At 41.7% G+C, this 21051-nt stretch overlaps 2 protein-coding genes across 6 annotated transcripts in view; both read right to left on the bottom strand.

Annotated features, from left to right (window-relative positions):
* Nucleotides 1-270: 270 nt before the first annotated feature.
* Nucleotides 271-12122, bottom strand: LOC118701489 (uncharacterized). Its single transcript, XM_036406120.2, has 3 exons — nt 12033-12122; nt 10871-11576; nt 271-2951 (listed from the first exon to the last, which is right to left on the bottom strand). Exons 1-3 carry the CDS (start codon nt 12120-12122, stop codon nt 2866-2868), a joined length of 882 nt encoding a protein of 293 aa, XP_036262013.1. The 3' UTR covers nt 271-2865.
* Nucleotides 12123-12225: 103 nt separating this feature from the next.
* LOC118701504 (protein C18orf25-like) overlaps nt 12226-21051 on the bottom strand; it is a 110386-nt gene continuing 101560 nt past the window's right edge. For 3 of the 5 annotated variants that reach the window (XM_054517764.1, XM_054517766.1, XM_036406149.2), the window contains one exon: nt 17834-20760. In XM_054517764.1, the coding sequence (XP_054373739.1) occupies nt 20571-20760 (190 nt within the window). In that variant the 3' untranslated portion in view covers nt 17834-20570. Of the gene's footprint in view, nt 15884-17833; nt 20761-21051 lie in introns of those variants that run through there. The other 2 variants (XM_054517765.1, XM_054517767.1) reach the window with 2 other exon arrangements.

Genomic DNA, 21051 nt, shown 5'->3' with positions numbered 1-21051 from the left:
CGCTGTTGCTGTCCCCATCCAGGGATGGGGAGGACAGCCTGCAAGCAGCAGGGAGTGGTGGGTTGGCCAAAGGCTCTGAAGTCAAGGGGCCGGCCGTGGACTGCAAAGCCAAAGGGCTGGTTGCAAGCCTAGACACACGAAGGCTGGCCGCCAGCTGTGCTGCTGCCAGGGGCCCAGATGCGGATGGCGCGGCCATGGCTGGCAGCACTACCGCCGCTGCTGCGGGCTGCAATGGCAAAGGTGCAAAAGACATTGTGAAAATGCCAATCATTTGTTTTTAAAATTTTAAAAGTTTAATAGTAATAAAATGGTTATAAAAATAGTAATACAATTGGAGTAATGATAATTTGAACAATTTTAATTAGGACAATATGAGACAATAAAAACAAAGAGTTATGGACGTCCGGGTACCTTTTTCTGGGCAGCACAAGCCCGGCAAAGGACACACATTAACAAAGGATTAACCCTTATAAACAATACCCCAATGCATATTCGTACACTTCATACATGATGCAACAGGATTCGGTCTGGTCATCGTCAACTTCTTCCTCTGAATCCTAACAGCACCTTCGAGGCGGGAAGAAGTTAGTTTCTTCTGATAAGAGGGCAATAAATTCTTTTTCTCTGGAAGATTTAGGTGTCCTGTGGCTGCTATCTTACTGAGAGTCCATTCTTTAAAAAAAGTATCCTACAGAGCATAGTTGCTATTTTAACATTTCTTACAACTTAAAACTATATTAAACACACTACTTAAGAAAATGATTGCAGCATTACTTTCTAACACAACACATATTATATTCATGTTAATATTTGCAAAAAGCCAATCATAAAATATGCATTTTTCACAATCCCCACTCTTATTCTTTGTAAATCATTTGGCTTGAGCAATATTTCTTGTCTACTTGCATCTTCTGGACTATGCTGGCAAAATAAAACAGGGGATTACACAAGGAAGAAATATCAAAACAGTTGTAACACATAAAATAAAAAAATCTTAATTTCTTCTAATACATTACCCCACTAGCTAGGTTTTAACAGTGTTTTCTAATTTTTGGACTGGTACCAGGGTTATTATATATATTTTTTTTTCTTTGATTTCTTTTGCTTTTTCTAGAATGACTTTTCTGTGGTCATCAATTTTCAACAATCTGATATATTAAACTTTCCACAAACACCCCCTTCTTTAGCCAATAAATAGTCCAAAGCCAATCTATTCTGATACACTACAGTTTTTGTTGGGCTTTGCTGACTTGATTTTAACTCTAATGCCTGGGCGGCTTTATTTGTTATCATTTCTATAACTGCTTGGAGTTTTGTAATACGACTCAACATATAATTTGGGGTCAATACAGAGTTAAATTGCTGTACTGGCTTTACCTTTTTGTTTACTATTTGTTTTTTTTTAACCGAATCTTGAACCGTATCTTTAAGGTTAAATGTAAAACAAATCCATCTCTCTCCTTTTGGACATTCAATTCCAAATCTATTACCGCTTTTTCCTAAGTTTCCTGTAATCCAATAATTTTCTCCATTTTGCATACAGGTTCTTAATTTGGATGGGTTATAACAGTGGCTGTTGACCTAGTGTTTTGCCGAGATAAACAAAACTCCACAACTTTGTGAAAGTTGTAAAGCCGGGATGTTTATTACAGCGCTGGATGCATGTGGAGATTACTCTCCTTAAAAGACATGCATACCTCTGGGAACTCCAGATCCCTTTTTATCCCCCTCTCAAATACATATGCATGCAATTTCACAATAGGTTCATACATATTCATTTTCACAAATTTCACGTGACATTTGCCCCTAGTTCTTCTTTATCAGAAAGAATTCCTAGGTCAGGTTGACCTGCTCCCATAGCAGTTTCTCTGTCTCTCTGTCTCCCCCGCCTTATCTCTGTCCTTCACTGAAGCAGTTTCTCTGAGCCTAGGCTTTTTACGAGAACAGGCAGTCAGACCAAACAGCTATGTTTTCAAACTACAGACTTAACTCAAAGATGTACATTTCACCTAAATCAAAATGGATTTCTACTCTGGAAAATTTTTACTCTGTCTCAATAAGTGTGTGTAATAAAAGAGGAACTTTGGTTTCTCTCTATGCGATGCTTTCTATAGCATTTGTGACATGATCTTGCTGGTGTCCCGAAAGGGAAAAGACAACAAATGAGTGCCAGAAACAGGAATAACAGAGGTCCAGTATGGCTTATACTCCCACCTCCCATGCCTGTGAGGTTGCAACCCACAGCAGGTGTATTTGATCTTCTTGGTGGCGAATACACAGGCCAATCTGGTCTTGCTCTGTATTTCCTTGTCACTTTGTCTTAGCTAATTTCCTGGCAAATCATTTTTGACACCCCTTAACTGTGGTTTCCCACCATTCCTCAGGTATCTCTCATTCAACAGGCACTAATAATTCCCGTCCACAAAACATAGTTTCTACTTTAACACTTCTTGCAACAAGAGCATAAATTTTGTGAACCACAATACTAATTATTCCCACAATTCAAGCATTTACTTATAACCCAGCTAGCATGTCCAATATCGGGATGAATCAAATAAAGTTTACCGTATGGTACTAATGGAGATGGTAATTCGGCCTCTCCCCTGTACAATTCACAGGCTAAGGTCAGAATACAAAAACAGTCTTGACCCCTCTGTCTGAAGTATTCCTCACCCAGGCGATGTTTTGTTCAGGCAGTGCTTGAAACCAGTGATATAAGCGTTGCCTTATTTCTTAATTAGGTGTTATTCCTTGTACATTTCTTGGATCATTGGGGTTTTCCCAAACTATTACCACTCAATCCCTATTGGGAAGTCAGTTCGGTATCACTCGGTTTAAATGTGATAGTCCATTCTTCAGATTCTTTTACAAGTCCTTTGATTCTGCTGGCATGAATTCATCCTCTTTCCATGATTCAGACTGTTGCTTCAGTAGTACCCAGAAAGGACTTCCTAATAGCATAATAATAAAAGAAAGATAATACTGCATTAACTTTTACCATTTGCTTTTCTTCCAAACTTTCTGGGTTTAGCTAAAAGCTTTCTCCACAGCAGCCTCTTCTTCTAATATCCAGCTGTGCTAATAGCTGCAGAGGCAAATTCTTCTTTCTGTGAGTTTCAGTTAGTTAAATAAGAAAGGCCAGGTCGATTTTAACACAAGATGTATCACATCTATTGCTTTTTACTTTTTGGGCAACATTTAATTGTTTTAGCCTTACACGCCCATTCTTCAGGAAAAAAATTTCTTCTTTTAAACAGTAAACAAAACAAAAAACTTCTTACTTAAGAAAAACAAACCACTTTGTGAAGTTTTGAGAGTCAGCAATCTCTGCTTTGATTTTATCTTTTAGTGCTAACCCCCTCCCCCTCTTTTCACAGCCTTGCTGTCAATGCTGTTCTTTGCCCTTCCCCCGCTGCTGCCACTTTGCTGCAGAGCTGGAGCAGGGGAGAACAGCCATGGGCATGGGGACCCTGGGGGCATGCCTTGGGTCTCTTTTGCCCCCTTCTCTCTCTCTTCTTGTCTCTCTTTCTCTTTCCTTCTCTCTCTCTCTTGACCCACTTACCAGGGCTGACGCTGCCATCCTGGACTCGGGACCCCGACAGTCTGGGACCCACCCCGACAGTTCTGCCACTGAGTTAGCCCGCTCCTGGCCGGCAAACCTGTGTAATCTGCTCCTAGGACCGCCGATGGGTCACCTCCATGAACCGGTCCCTGCCACAGCCCCCGAGACCCTGCCGCTCGTAGGGAGCGGTCAGGCACCTCCCAACCTTGACAACCCCAAAACTTGGTGTCTTCAGGTGCTCCTGACATTCTTTTTCTTTCTATAGTCAACTTATCCTCTTTTCCCTTCAAGGAGGGCCCGTTCTGCTAAACCCTTTTCCGGACCCCAGTTCGGCTCTTAACAACCATGTGTTAAGACACTTGCCTGCCTTTCATCTAAAAAAACCCCGGCATTCACACTTCTGCTCTCTTCTAGCACCAAGATGTCATCACTCCACATTCCAACATCCCAGAGTTTGCTAAACACCCCCCTACTTCAACTTGTCTCTTTCTTCTTTACTTACTTTTTTTTTTCTTTGATTCAACACACCTCAGATGGTACAAGGTGTACACAACTAGTTTACTTCCAAAAGTAAGCTTACAACTGTCTTTTACTAGGATTGCAGTAGCTGTTATAGCTTAAATGCACACTGTCTAGCTGTGGCTTACTGGGTCTAACATCTTTGTGATATATATATATGCTACTAGTTTTTTTACTCTTCCTCACTCCTGAATTAAAATTTTATGAGGTACTCCATTTTCTGTATTTATGTATAAATGATAAAGGATTTTTCTAACAAGGGTAAGCTTAAAGCTGGTTCTTAGGCTCGTTTTAACTTCAACTCTTTTAATTTAACAGTATCTTCCTTGGTCGTTTTATATAATTTCCCTCTGTCAAATTTTCATACACAAATTTTACTGCCTGTGTGTACCCATCAATCCATAATCTATAATATTTCAATAATCCAAGTAATTTTCTGATCTCCCTCTTTGAAGAGGGAGGGAGAAGGGATAAAATTCCTGCAATTCTCTCATGGCTGAGTTTCCAGATACCTTTATTTATTAAGTGTCTAAGATATTTTACCTCTGGTTCTACAAATTACAGTTTCCCCGAGAAAATATAAAAGTTGTATAGTAGCGTCTCTCACTTCAACTTCAGCTTCCCCAGATAGTAAAAGATCATCCACATATTGGATAATTTGTATTCCAGGAGGAGTAGGGAAATCTTGTAGTATTGTTTCTAAAGCTTGCCCAAATAAGTTTGGGGATTCTGTAAACCCCTGTGGTAATTTTGTCCATCTTAGTTGCTGCTTTGTCCCAGTTTTTGGATCCTCCCATTTGAAGGCAAAAATATCTCGGCTCTCCTTGGCTAGTGGGCAGGCCCAAAAAACATCTTTAAGATCCACCACACTAAACCACTGATGCTGGGGTGGGACTTTACTTAGAAGAGTATAAGGGTTTGGTACCACTGGGTAGCAAGTCTGAGTTCTTTTATTAACCTCCCTTAAATCTTGTACTAGTCCATAACTCCCATTGGGTTTCTTTACTGGGACAATAGGGGTATTATGAGGAGACATACAAGGTTCTAATGTCCCATCCTTTATTAGTCCTTCTATTACTGGCTTCAAACCTTCCCTTCCTTCTAAGGCTATAGGATGTTGACGTACATGTATAGGACAATCTTCTCTCTCAATCATAACCCTTATGGGGTGGATATTTAATCCTCCCCTATTTCGTTCCCCAGCCCAAACGTCCTTGTTAATTTTTTCTTCATCCTCTTGGCCTAATTTTTAAACTCTAGCTGTCATTTTCCCATTTTCTGGTATAACTCCTATTCCTAATTGCACATGTATGTCTCTTCCCAATAAGTTGCTACCTGCCCCTGGGACCAATAAGACATCTCCCATCCAAATTTTAGTTTCCCTCTCAATTACCACATCTTTAATGACTGGAACTGTAAAACTTCCTCCTTTTGCCCCTGTTACTTTCACTGTATGTTTGCTCAGACTATAGCCTTTTGGAATATTTAACAGGCAGGTTCTCTCTGCCCCTGTGTCTACTACAAATTCTAATTCTTCTTCTTGGGGACCCACTTTTAAAGTTATCACAGGATCCAGATGGTATTTGTCCCCTAAAAAAACCAAAATAGAGTCTATGACCTCCCTATTCCTCCTCTGTGTCCATCTCTTTAAAGATTTTCAGATCTTCTGCTTGCTTAGGACCATTTTCCTATTTCTCTTAAGTTTGTTTATCTATTTAGTTGGAGTTTCTTCTTTTCCCTCTAAAAATCTGTCCCTTAAAAACCTTTTTTTTTTTGCATTTATTCCCTTGATTATGTAATTACGATATTTATTCATATGTTTCCTCCCCTCCTCATTATTTTGACCCCACTCAGGAGGTACAGTTGGCATTTTGTCTTCTCTGGGGGTCCCTGCGGATGATATTTTTTTCCAAAGCTTTTAATACAGCTGCTCTGATTAATTGTCTTTCTTCCTGAGAAAAATATTATTTTCATTATAGACCGCATCTCTTCTCAAGTATAAATGTTTGGACCTAAAAATTGGTCTAATTGTTCAGCTATACCTATGGGATCCTCCAAATATCCCTTTTATTTATTTCTTAAAATTTCTGACCTCAGATGAAGTCAAAGGAGCATTTACAAACCCCGGTCCCCCCCTCCTATGGGAACCTCTCTTAATGGAAATAGACCAATCCCTTTATCCCATTCTGTAATAAGTAGCAATACGTTTGTTCATTAATTAAATCAATAACTAAATAATTATACAATATAAAAGCAATAACTAAATAGCTAAAACCGCTTGATTCTTAAATGTGCAGCCACATCTGGTTGCTTGGCTTGCAGGAATCGTGTAGTGCTTTGGGAATTCCATGGTAAAGATATACCTTATAAGGAAAAGTTCACCCAGAGGTCACAGAGGAAGGCTGTAACAACAATCCCTAAATTCGCAAGAATTGCTTAGGCTTGCAGGAACCGTATAGTGTTCTGAAAATTCCACTGTATAGGTATGCCTTATAAGGAAAAGTTCACTCAGCGGTTAAAGAGGAAGACTTGGAGCCTTCATCCCACGACCACCAGAAGGCAGAAAAAGACCCCCTAGCAACTGAACGAGCAAGCGCAAAAGACAGACCACGTCATCCCTGGACCCGGGAGAAGAAGGCAATAAAAGGTGAACTTTGGGGATAGGAACGGTGCCAGCCTAGAGGAGCGGAGACTCCCAGCCGCCCAGTGCTGAACTTTGCTTATTCTTGCTTGCATAATAATAATAATAATAATAATAATAATAATAATAATAATGTAATTGTATGATCCTTAAATCCAGTGAACTCGTTTATCACACATTCTTTTTGGATTTTTATCATCTATAGCCTTTCTCCTGTGTTTTTAGGAAGAATCAGGAGAGGGCTTTCTTTTAACTGAACTTTTAATGTTTCGATAAGGTGATTCCTTTAGAGAGAGAGAGTTCCCCTGAACAGCCGGAGCTGTAGTTACCAAGGGAACGGAGCTCGGGGCAGGACGGGTGGGACTCGGCATAGCTCCGAGTCTCGGTCCTCCGAAGGCGGGGTCTGCAGCCAGAATCGCCTGAGGGGGATCTTCCGGTGCAGACCAAGCTGGAGCGTGGATAGGCCCCACATGGCTAATGGTGGCTGATCCAGCAGAGACAAAGCAGGCGAGACACCCCGGCTGTAGCGGCAGTAGCTGACCAGAATCAGGGCAGCCAGGGATGGGACAGATGGGACAGACGGGACCCCCCCCCCCCTCCCTCCGCCTCCGTGCGGTCGGCGTGGTGACCAGGTTTCCACACGGCAGTACAGACCCCCACCCCCGTGGGCACAGGCAGCGGAGCGGCCGCGGGCCAGGAGGCCGGGACTGCGGCAGACGGACTGGGACAGAGCCGGCACAGGGGCTAGGGGGTGCAGCCGCGAATGGGTGTGGGAACGAACAGAATGGAGGAGGTTATCTTCTGTTCCCAGCCTTTTTCTTTCACCGTTTTTCTTTTATTGCTTTTTCTTGGGGGTTTTTGATATTTTTAAAGATGTTATTTTCTTACGATCTCCCCCCTCCCCCAGCATGTGGTATATTCTTTTACTTCTGGATTAAACGTTTTTTTACAAATAAATCCAGAGCTTAACAAATCCAAACTTCTGCTTGGATACTTTGAAATGGTCGACGAGCTAACTCACGACCTCTTAATGTTGTTTTTCTCATCACCCTTTTATTTATCCTTTGGCAAATTATACATCTTTCAGTTACTTGTTTTTCTACTCCAAAAATCTCAATGCACCCATAGATCCTTAAAAAAAAAAGATCACACAAAGCCTGAGTATCCCACTGGGTTTTCTGATGCATGTCTTCTAATATTCCCTAGTAAGCATTTTATTATCTAATTTTCTTCTATCAAGATGTTTCTATTTCCCCAATTTATCTTGTTCACCACCTGTCTTGTTTTAATTCCCCTTTTTGGCTTCCCTAAACTTTGGAATTTCCAATTTTTCCTCATTTGGAGTTAATATTAACTCTTTCAGCTCCATTTTCTGCTGCATCTTTAGCTTCCTGATCTGCCAAATTATTTCCTCTTATTTCTGGGGTCTTTACCTTCTGGTGTCCCTTAATATGTACTATAGCTATCTCTCTTAGGCAATTTTAATGCCTCTAAAACCTCTAAAATAAGTTTCTTATGTACTAATCCTTTTCCTCTTGAATTAAGTAATCTCTCTTTTTAAATTTTTCTTAAGGTATGTGCTACTCTAAAGGCATACTTAGAATCAATATATAACTCCTTTCTTTTGTGTTAAATATTCTAGTGCTCTTTTTAAAGTATATAATTCACAAGTTTGAGCCTTCTAGTTTAAGGTTAATTTCGCTTTTTCCATAGTTTGCATGTTTTTCTCATCAACTTCTGCATACCCTGTATTTTGCAAGGAGTTGTATTTCTGTTAGCTAACATAACTCCCAAAGGGCAACCTTGGGGTTATGTCTTCTAGTATGCTTTTATTTCCCCTTTTTTTCCTGTATCTAACTTACTGGTTTTCTGTTCCATCTTCAGGATCTTATCTATTCATCCTCTGCCTCTGTTTCTCACTTTCACTAACAGCTTAAATACCACTTTTCTTTCAACTACTTATACCCAAAAAACCTTTTTCTTACACTACTTTTCAATACAATACACCTCCCTCCAAGGAGATATGGTAAGGCTTAAAATGCACAATCCACATTACCTATACTTACATTCGTCTACATTCACTCAATTTTATTTCTCATTCACTTTCACACATTCCTTCACACCCTCAAGACACAAAGTGTATCCCTGTCGCTAGAAAATCACGGGTCCCTGTGGCCCCCCTCGCCTTGGGGTTGGCCTCCGTGTCTCAGTCTCGCCGGGCCTCCTGGAAGGGCCCTGACTCTTGCTGCCTCCAGTGCCCGTTCACCTGTGAGTCTGTCTGTGTGTCACTCACACTGTTCAGCTACAGCCCCCTCACATGCCTGGGGAACACTAGCCTGGTTTGCAGGTCACTCACACTCTTCAGCCACAGCCCCCACCTACCCGGGAACAATAGCCTGGTTTGCGGGTCACACACTCGTCTTTCCACTGCCCCCCCCCTTCCCACCCACCCAGGAAGTTGAGGCTGATTTTGTGTGTGACTCACTCTCACACACACAACAAGACAATTATAAGGTACCTTTTACTTTCACATCACCCATTACAAGTTTAGGTGTTACTGGACAGTCCGGGTGCTATTGGATATCCCTCAACCCAGCTGTGTTGTCCAACCCCAGATGCTCTTGGGCAATTTTCCCCTCAATCCTGATGTGTTGTCCAACCCCAGATTTTCTTGGGTATTCTTCCCTCAATCCAGCTGTGTTGTTCAACTCCAGATGCTCTTGGGTGTTTTTCAGTCCCTCAACCCAGAGGTGTGGTACAACTACAGATGCTCTTGGGCATTTAATTTGTTTTTTGACTGTGTTGTCCAACCCTGGATGTTCTTGGGTATATCCTCACTCCGACAGAATTCTGCTCAACCCTGCTCTTGGATGCTCTTGGAATGTAAATCCCTCAGTCCAGCAGGTTTTTAGGGGCCCCTCCTGTCCTGTTTCCTAGTGGATTGGGCTAGGAAACATTGTTCCCTACCTCCGAGGGGTCCAACCCCTCCTTGAGACCCAGTCCCAGTTACCCCGGGGGATTCTTTCACTCCTTTTATATCACTCGCTTCATCTCTTTACTGGCTGCTTTTCTCGTGAAAAGATGGAAACGTAGAATGGGAGACTCCAGCACTCACTTGGCAGGTCTGGGGTAACCAGCCTCTCATTCACACACATTCATCTTCCTCCTGTACCTGCCCCCCCGAGAAATACCTACCAATCCCTTTCCCTTCCCGGGTTCTTTGTGCACACTGCTAGTCTTAGGGGGCAAATTACCGTGGAGCCTTTTTCCCTTCTCTTTGTTTTATTACCTCCTTTTGTCCACCGATCTGTCGGTCACCCCAGGGGAGACAGAGTGAGGCTGCCAAAGAGGGCAGGGCGCACCTCCCCACTCTGACTCTCCTGAAGCACCAGCAGCGAGGTGTTAACCATCCTCTGCTACCATAATTGTGAAAAACGCCAATCACTTATTTTCAAAATTTTAAAAGTTTAATAGTAATAAAATGGTTATAAAAATAGTAATACAATTGGAGTAATAATAATTTGAACAATTTTAATTAGGACAATATGAGACAATAAAAACAAAGAGTTACAGATGTCCAGGTACCTTTTTCTGGGCAGCACAGGCCCGAAAAAGGACACCCGTTAACAAAAGATTGACCCTTAAAAGCAATACCCTAATGCATATTCATACACCTCATACATGATGCATAAATTCCATTCAAATACAGCATTCTGTCAGGTCATCAGTCAACTTCTTCCTCTGAATCCTAACAGTGCCTTCGAGGTGGGAAGAAGTTAGTTTCTTCTGATAAGAGGGCAATAAATTCTTTTTCTCTGGAAGATTTAGGTGTCCTGTGGCTGCTATCTTACTGCGAGTCCTTTCTTTAAAAAAAGTATCCTACATATCATAGTTTCTATTTTAACATTTCTTATAACCTAAAACTATATTTAACACACTACTTTAGAGAATTAATGCAGCATTACTTTCTAACACAACACATATAATACTCATTTTAATATTTGCGAAAAGCCAATCATAAAATATGCATTTTTCACAGACATTAAGTCAACCAAGTCAGCCGCAGCACAGGGAGGAGGAGAAGGCAGTTGCTCTGCAACCATAGATGGGGGAATGAAAGGAGACACAGACCCTGCTGTGTGATTTACCGTTCGGAGAGTCGGTGCTGATGCGGCGGTCAAGGTCACTGTCATCTGCGCAGGCGCCATGGAAAAGGAGGGGGAAGCCAGCTGGGGGCCTGATGTCGGCTGGAACAGACACCCGCCGGAAGGTGTTGACAATGGGTGTGGCTGGTACCGCTGTGCAGGCTCCGTGGCTGATGATAAGGAAGCTGACGGAGCAGCCAGTGTGGTTGTGGCCACTGCCAATGGTGGGGATGACTCCGCCCTCACCCGCGATGTGGGGGGGGGGGGGATCTTGAGCCAGGAACTGCAGCTCCTGCTGGTCGTGAAAGTGTCGGTCCCTGGTGTGCAGGGAGGGCGAAGGCGGGGCCGGCTCTGCAGCGGCCCGCCAGCCGGTCTTTGCAGGAAAGGGGAGAACTGACCTGTCAGCCGTGGCAGCGATAGTTCCAGTGCCGCCAGTGGTGACGGAGGGGTCTAAAGTTGCCCAAGCGGGGGAGCACCGTCTCCTGGGTGCGGCTGAGAGGTGGCTATCGCTCTTGGCGGCGTTGATATTGCGGAAGGAGGAGACGGTGACCTCCCAGAGATGTAGGAACCAGGACTTGTCGGCGGAACATAATCTCCAGACGAGAGATAGGTTCCGTGGGGAGTCCCCAAGCCTCTTGCCGGCCTGTGTGGAGCCAGAGAAAAACTGGCAGCCACCCGGTCCGGCAATCTTTCCCCCGGGGTGCTGGCACTATGTCCGCCCTTTGAACTCCCCATCTCCAATCCACTGTCCAGGGCCGGGATGGCATGGAACAGGTATCTCTATATAACCATAAGTCAAAGCACAGCAAAATCCCCTCCAGAAAACTCCTCCGTGAGCCGGTAGCCCAATGCCTCCTACAGGACTGGACTAAAAGCAGCATCCACATCCACCAGAAAGTCATGAGACTTGGCCCATGTTAAGAGAGCGCAGAGTGAATCATCTGACACAGAGAGTCCCATAAAGGAATTCATGTCCCTCCACACAGTAACAATCGCGTCTTCTTAGAAGCGTGACTTCCCATCGTGGAAACACCGGCACCCAACCCCAGCACAAACACGGACTGTCCGCTGCTCTGGGTGATCTGTCCCTGCTCCCTGTTCTAAGCTATCAGGGTAAAACCGCGACCCCAGTACCTTCCAGGAGGACACGGGGAAAGGTTGTTACCTCTCCGGGGGAACAGAGGGAGTCTGGATGCGGACGGACCGCGTGGGTGCCATGGAGTCCCGGCGGAGGTCCGGTGGGAGTCCCGGGCATCTCTGTCCATCCCGCGATCCATGAGGGGCTGATCCGTGCAAAAAACAGCGTGGTCACCAGATGTCGCTATTGAGTAAGAAACAACACAGATCCACCAGAAGGCTGGTTTGCACAGCAGCAGCTTTAATACAAAAAACTCTCTCTTTTTATAGACTGTTCTGATACATTTCACCTGATTGGCTAATTAACAAAAGCACCTTTCTTACAAACAATCTTTGAGACAAACAGGAATACAGAGAGTAGGAAAACACCACCTGCAGGTTGTTTCTAATACCAAGCTATCATAGTTTCTCTACAACTCCCTAAAAGTCTCACAAGTTGGCTGTGAGAAAACTTATCTAGTTTTCTTGCTCTCTGACTAGGCTGTCACATCCACAGTCCTTCACCTTCAAGACCCAACCTCGAATGCTCAGAAGAACCACTGCTTTGTCCAAATATATTCATTAAACCACATCACCCCTTTATTTAAATGCAAAACAATTTTCTGAAGGTGTCCTTCCCCCCTTGCTGCACTGAGCAATACAGAGGTGAGGTGGGGGTAACCTCCACCTGGAGACATACTGCTGACCAAGAGAAGAAGGAAAGCCCAGCCAGGGAGGTGGTTTCCAGTGCATCACGGAGATCTTCACCTTGGCTCTTTGTACAGATGATAGATCCCATTAGAGCCGTAAAATTTTAGTAGAAGGGAGGTGTTAGTGAAATGTCAGAATATAAATCTGAGGCACTCATCCAGTGATTTCAACCTGGCAGAGCTTTTGCAAGGGGTATTTTTATTCAGTGGTTTTGTGACATGCAGTTCAGGGATAGTGTAGATAAATGGACTTAAATGGGAAGTGTAATCATGTGGAAAAGCAAAAAAAATTGCCCTGTCATGAATCTATCATATTCTGTGCCAGGTAAGATGATTTTTGAGCAAAAATCCATAACACAAGTGACACATTTCCCATTAGGATCTTAGAAGCATCACTTCAGCTCAACCACCTCAAACATGAAAGCTCCTCTTGGGATTTACAGGAACACTACCAGCTGTGAAAAACACATTCACTCTCCTGTGAAAATTAAAAAAAAGTTTAATAAAGGACAGTAGGAGATAAGGACCATAGAGCAAAAGTTATTACGGCCGGGTGCATCTTGGCACTCAGACAAGAGCACACTGTTATCTTCGGAGATACCCCTTGAATACTTTTTTCCTTCCATCAGCCTGTTGCATATTCATAGACCCTTATGCATAGTAAACTTTTTTCCCAAACTAGTTTACATATTCCAAGAACTGTTTAGCATGGCTCCTCCTTGGGTCCACCTTTTTAGAGTATGCATATTCCTTGGTTGTGGTTTTAGTCCTTTTTTATCATCACCTTCAGTTTTGGGCCCCGGCGCACATTGTCTTCAGATGGTGAGTGCTGATAGTTGGCATATCTGTAGCAGGTTTCCTCTTCATATGTTCATTGGATGTTATCCCATCCAAGCAGGCATTTTAACACAAGTATACTTATATCAGCTATTTCACTACTATGTCTAAGCTTAATTAATAACAGAAATAAAAACTATATCTTTATGACAAAGTTATTTTAACACCACACATATAAAATCCATTTTAATATTTGAGAAAAGCCAATATTATAATATGTATCTATAACACAGCTCATAACAACATGGATAAATATTTCCTATGTATCTACAATCTAAGAGGGAGGATTTGAATATCCCTTGATTTGAGATGGCAGCCTCTCTTCGAGGTCCATGTGGCCATACAGTGGGGCATCCAGAGGGCTATAGTTTTAATGATGAGGGGGAATAAAGAGTATTTTAGGATGTAAATAGCTAAATTTTCCAGTGGTAACATTCTAAAATATGCATTTCCAAGGAAGCAATGGCAATTCACTATTTTTATGAGTGACTTGATGATCCTTGTAGGTCCCTTTCAACTCAGAATATTCTGTGATCTGTGATTTAGGCATATAGAGTTGGAGATTATTGGTTTATTTGGGTCTGGATTGAAGGCACTTGAGATGGTAGTTCATGTTCGGACTTAAGTGTTTATTATTTCTTATCAGTAAAACAGTCTCACAACCATGAGTTCGGCAGCTTTTCATTAGAAGGCACAAAATGGCTAACTATCTCTTGTTACAAGGTCTTTTAAGACTAAACTATCCAATTAAGAAAGGACACCTAAATTATTTTCCCTTTTAACCCAATAACTGATCCCTGGAAGCCTGCAATGTGGACTTTTCTGTCCAATTACAAAACATCACCCAAACCCAGGAAGAAGAAGGTAAAGAAGAACAACCTGTCTCCACCCTAAAACCTCCATCTTGCTTCATATTTATTACTATATTCTAAAATCCCAAACTCTAAGTTTTCTACTCTGTGATATTGCACACTTCTAACCAACTACACACCCGTAATCCCAGTACTACAATCAATTTTGGAAGCCTTCTTCACAGCCTCAGGTCAAATGCAGTGTTCTCTTGTGGGTCTGTGCCTTTAAGCACAGAAAGTCTAAAATTCTCAGCATCCAGGATTTCAACTGAGATTTCTACTAAAAACTGCTGATCATACTGAGCAGTGTTGTGATGTTAAACAACTGGCCTGAAAGCCTCACAGGCACAAGTAACCCTGACCTTAACTTGATCAGCCTATACCTATGATAGAAATGTCTTTGTGAGAGAGGGCACTGAGAGGTGGAGGGACTTGGCTGCAGAGAACAGACGCCAGTCAATCCCTGACGAGCACGTACGCAGGCAGCTATTGGTCAGTGAACTGGGTGGCACCAAGATTCTAGCCAATTGGGGTCAACCATATAAAAGCAAGTGCTGAATAATAAAGTTTGCTATTGCCTCATGAACCTTGGAGTGTTTTGTTATGTCTGTCTCAACTGCAATACAGTGTAACAGTACTGTCAATACTGGAAGATGTGTATGAGGTTGGATGAACTGGAATGATGGGCATGATGCTGGAGTTCAGTGATGTCAAGTCTGAGGTAGACACACAAAGACCTGGCAGAATGGAAATGGGAGATTTGGGTGTCCGTGATCATGGGCCAGCCAGAAGCTGTCAATGCTATTAAGCCATGGATAAAGCAAATGCGATCCTCAGATGTACAAGATGGCATTTTGTCAGAGGCTCATGTAGAAACCCCCCTGTAAAAGGCACTAGTCAGGATCCATGAGTTCAACATTCAATTTGTGTGGCCTACAGCACTGAAAAATTATTTTGACAGGAGACTCTTACTTGTTTCTTTTCCCAGCTCTGATGTGGTTGCTCTGGATTCACACAAAGCTGCCAATGCAGATAATAAATGTAGAAAATTATTTGAAATTAAACTTGCAGACAGATTTCCCTTGTCCACTCCAGCTTTGCCCTGAGATTTACTGTCTGAAAAATGCTTCCTTCCCAGAAGCTGTCACTCAATTTTAATTTTAAACTGAATTACAAATCCAGAAGACTAACCAGTTCCAAGAAAAAACTTCCAAGGGGCATTTATGAATCAGTAGTTGTAAGGACTCATTTACTTTCCACGTAGTTCTTGGTATCAAAATATAGACCAGGGAGGGCTGGATCCTCATCTGCTGTTCAGTTTTAGTAAAAGGAAGACATTCACCTTCTTTGCACCAAATGACAAAAGTAATGCAGGGTTTGTCCATCACAAGTTTGCATTTTGCAGGCATGCTGCTCCTTTCCTTTACAGACAGAAGGGAAACTGCGTCCCTGGGATGCTCTGGAGAGAAAGCCACAGCAGTTGACATTCATAGATTAAGACCCTAAAAAGGAGAGGCAAAACGAAGTAGTATTTCAGCAAATGGAGGTGATGCACTCAGCGAAGCACACCATTTACAGATTCTCCAGGGAACTGGGGAACTAATTCAATTAATAAAAAGCTTTCAGTCCCCATTTCAAGGCAGATAAACTAAATTTTCAGCCACAAAATTAATCTGCATTGCAACAAATTCACTGGAGAAAACAATACAAAATCTAACCTCTTTGGGTAGTTTTCATCAGTTTTTATTTTGCCCCTGAAATGACAATTCCCCCAGAGCCATGTGGCTCCTACATAAAAGCAAAGTGGCCTGAGCCACAAGGTGCCAAGTACCGCACAAGGAATTTGAAGCTTTCCATTCAATGTATCCTTAAGTCTAAAGACAATGAGTATGTCTTGCTGGTGGAAAAAAAAAATTCAGGAGATGTGTCAGTTCTCCTCTTCCCACATCTGCACCAAACTGCACAGCAATGTTTTCCCTCAAGTGGTGATATATATGAAATAAAATCCAAGTCTGGTGTCTACCTCCACAACCACCACCAGACCCAGAATTTGTATTTTCAAGCTTCACAAAAGCCAAGAACTCAGTGGGGCTGAAAACCAACTCAATTCACTCTCATCGCCCCTCTTGATATTTACAAGGCATGGATAAATGTCTCTCCTCTCACCACTGAGAGCCTTCTCACAGGATAAAAACATTGGAACTGAAGCAAACTCCCTATTTAGCTGGAAATGTAATGAGTTGTTATTATTATTGTTATTATTATTGCTATTTCCATATTGCCTATGAGAAGACTGGCAGGCAGTGGGACCCCAAGTTTAGCACAGCAGTTATTCTTACTATCCTTCTCTTTACTTGTGGCTGTAAATTCCCTGGTATAATTTAGTGGTAACAAAATGCAGTTCAGCCTAGCACCACCTCTTGTGGTCTGCAAGGACCTGCCCAGAGCTTCATAGCTAGTCTACACATCTATTTCGAATGGCAGTAGGTCTGAGCTTGTCAGCACTGTCTGTGTGAGAAAATCTGAGTGTGACATTGGTCTCATTGACCAGCTGGGAGCTCATTGAAAGCTGGGAGAATAGGACAAGGGGATACAGTCAGAGAAATACTGGTGTGAAGGTTGCTCAGACACCTTAAGGACTGCTGTGTGTGGGGACATGGAGGCTGTGCAGAAACCACATGCCTAGAAGGGATCCTGCAGAGCACAATGAGCTCCCAACATAAGGAGGATGTGGACCTGTTGGTGCAAGTCCAGAGGAGGTCACAAAGATTCTCAGAGGCCTGGAGCACTTCTGCTATAGATATAGGCTGAGAGAGTTGGGGTTGTTCAGCCTGGAGAAGGTGGGTCTGGGAAGACCGTAGAGCACTTTCCAGTACCTAAAGGGACTACAAGAGAGCTGGAGAGAGACTTTGGACAAGAGTATGGAGGGATAGGACAAGGGGAAATGGCTTCAAACTGACAAAGAGCAGGTTTATATTAGATATTAGACAGAAATTCTTTACTGTGAGGGTGGTGAGGCACTGGCAGAGGTTGCCCAGAGAAGCTGTGGCTGCTTGATTCCTGGCACTGTTCAAGGCCAGATTGGATGGGGCATGAAGCCACCTGATCTAGTGGAAGGTGTCCCTGCCAACTGTCTTTAAGGCCCCTTTCAACCCACATCATTGTATGGTTCTATGATGGGCAGCAGCTGCTTGTTACTGGTACCTGGACATTCCCTGACACCCCCCACCAGTGTTACAGGGAGAAGTGATGGTCCTGCTCTAGTCTGACAGATAAAAGCAAGCTTTTACAGTCAGGAAATCACTTTTACATTCTAAATGTGCAAAATTAAACACATTAGAGTGGGGAAAAGTGCTAATTTGGACAGTTGTAACCCGGACCTTAGGGCTTTAGTTTGGCGATGTGACAAAGCAGATTGATGCAAGTGGAAAGAAATCCCAAACAAATTTATATTATTTAAATAATACACCATTTTATTTTGTCTTTAAATAGTTTAACCTTTATGCTACGGACTTGATTCAAAAAACAGAAGGTCTTATCTTGCACAAAAAAAAAAAATATATATATATAAACCACTCTGTTTTATTATTATTTTTTCTTCAAAGACCATTAAATACTAGATGGAAAATGAGAACTAAATAATGACTGTTGAGAACAATTTAGAATTTTTAACTAGGGTTCCACGTTTTAAACATTTATATTCTAAGCAATGCTTTGTTTTCACTAAAGAAGATTCCAAGTTCACACTCCAGCAATTCAGGAACTGCTAAACCCTGAAGGGCTTGAGGCAATGCATACTAAAGTTCATAAGTTCATGGAAAGTCCCCCATCAACTCCAATGGGTTTTGGATCAGGCCCAAGTGCATTGGTTCTTAGCCATACAATGGCTATCATTTCTGTTTCCTGTTGAGAAGAGCAAAATCACACAGGCACCTTTTGCTCTTATTAAAAGAAAAAAAAAAGGAAAAAAAAAAAGAAAACCAAACAACTTCCTAGCTATACAGTGATTGCAGTTTTCAGATTACTCATCACCCTTTCAAATTTGTTAAGAATAAGAAAAAAAATGTAGCGTTTAGTGTTTTAAATAAAAGAAAACTTGCATCAGACTACAATACATAAATTGTTTAAACAAACACAGTGCACAATTGGAGTAAGCTTGGTTAGGACGCAGTTGTTTTTATATATACATGGAACTCACATCATATACAAACTGAAAAACAAGAGCATTAGCTTGCATTTTTAATAGAAGGACTACGAATGGATTTCTGCAACTTTCTTCACAATTGATGTTCAAAAGACTTTGTGGAACAGGAAAAAGCAGCCACAGTATGTCACTGTTTAAGTTACTGTTGCAAAATGTGTGCTAGCTCACTAAAATAATGGCTGAGTTGTGTGATTAAAATGCAAGGAGAAAAGATTGACGGCCACTATTGATTATAGTGACCAAATAGCATGGGGCTTTTCCCTACTACAGTGTGAATGGGCTCCATCCACACTCCCCTCCCTACCTCTTTCCTTCCCCCAGAGAAAGAAATCAGTCACTAGAAGCACCACATACATTTTTCTGGGCATGCAATATACTTATATTCAATGTTTTAGAAAGCTTGAAATTGGAATATCAATCCCTTATCTAATTGTTCTTTAAAGTGCAGTCTGAGCTGTTCTGGTTTTTTTTGTTTTTGTTTTTGCCTGCAGATAAAATGATTGGAAGCCAAATAAAATTTATAAACCAGCCAACACAAAAAGAAAACAGAACTTCCCATGTCCTCATTACTGCCTGTTCAGCCTCAAATGGCAGAAAATCTGATGATAGAGCTGTACAAAATTCCCACTAGAAACAACAGGAATACAAAGAAATGTTGTAATTGCACAATAGACATTTAAAATGAATATAATCTTGTAAAGTCTAATCTTTGGTTTTTGCCTTGAGAAAGGCTAAAAATGACAGGTGAGTGACAAGAATTTCCATATACACTACAGAAACTACAGCCTGCTAAAGTAAGTAGTTTCGCTGATTTCAGTAAATATTCTGGTAGAAAGTGTTTCCTGAATCATATCTGAAAAAAACAATTCCAAAATTAGTATAAGAGACATGACCTAAAGCCAGGAAAATAGTCCAGATCTATTAAAAAAAATAAATTTAAAAATCACAACCTTAAGTTCTTATCCTGCAACACCTTTTAGGACAGAGTTTTAAGCACTTGAATGGTCCATCTAGTTTCAGCAAACTGTCCTTGCTGAATGTTACACAGCTGCTAAAGTGCTTTGCCAGACTAGGATTTTGGAACTTGTTTGGGGTTGGGTTTTTTTTGAGATGGTGAATGACGCAAATAAGCAACAGTAGAAATGAGGACTGCAAGCAAAATGTTTCATTTCTCTCCTACTCCAGGCAAGATTCATTTAGGAAAAAAAAAGAGCTCTATTTAAAAAAGAGAGGGATGCTGGGCCTTTTTATTACTTTTCTTTTTCCTGTGCTTTTGCCATAATCATCTGCTACTAAGTCACTACTATTACTATTTTAAACCATAAGAAGACATGATAAATGATCAGTGAAACACAGTAGTCAGATAAAATACAACTGAAGAGTGCAAACTATAAATTATATTGAAAATAAAAATTCTTAAAATAAAAGCTGTTCAGTGCATATGTTATGGGCCGTTTGCATTAAAGACAGTCCCTCTTGCTGGTAAAATATCCAAATCAGCTTGGGTAAAAATACTCTTGGCCCAATTTTCAGAAGTATTGAATACCCCTCAGTTCCACTGAAATCAGTGAGGACACAGCATTTTTCAAAATCACTGATGCTCACACAGCAAAACACTAACTTCTACTAACCAACTCAATATACTGATAAATTAAAAATGTTCTGAAATTGGAGCTGAGAAAGGGTGGGTGGACATAAGTCTGCACACAGTTATTTCTTCAGATTAACATACACATGTTAGAAACTGTAGATGTGTTTTAAATTTGGTGCTATTAGGTTTTAATTGTGGGAGGAATCCTTCTTTGAAAAGGCAAAACCATTTTAAATTATATTGAAATCATACTACATTCTTATGGGAATGAAAAAGATCATGAGTTTGAATTTCTTAAAGCCAAGAAGGGAGCTTCTAAAGTTGAAGCTTTAACAATGAACTTCTGTGCCACAAAGGGGAGAAGGGGTGGGGACAGAAACAAAGGGACACTGCATTACAGTAGATATTTGCGTCTTGTATCCTCATCCAAAGTGAGGTCTACTACTTCTGGGGGTGAAGACCAGTTCTGTTGGGGAGTCACTGCTGTCCATGATTGTGTTTGCTGAGTGTTAATATATTGTGAGCTTGAGCCACGCTTCCAAGATGACACACTCTGAATCACACCTCCCCTGGGATGCACATACCTGTAGCAAGGCAAAAACCACAAAGGAATAAATCTACTATTGAATTGAGGAGCAAAATTCTTAGCTGCAGTGTTTTATCACATAGGCATCTTGTTAACATGCCCCTCTCTAAAATGTCCTCATGGATTTTCCATTTGTAGAGTCAATCACATCTTAAATACCCAGTAAACAAAGCTGAGACTAAATTTAAACTTGGTGGTGGTGATAAAATTATTTTTAAGAACTGAATTCTGCCAGTGGGTATAAAGTGATATTCCTTATAAAATATGTGCACGGATCCCAAGGATCTTG

Source organism: Molothrus ater, chromosome W (genome assembly GCF_012460135.2).
Source record: "Molothrus ater isolate BHLD 08-10-18 breed brown headed cowbird chromosome W, BPBGC_Mater_1.1, whole genome shotgun sequence".
Classification (NCBI taxonomy): domain Eukaryota; kingdom Metazoa; phylum Chordata; class Aves; order Passeriformes; family Icteridae; genus Molothrus; species Molothrus ater.
Note: the sequence above shows the minus strand (reverse complement) of the source record. Positions and strands in the feature narration are given on the sequence as shown.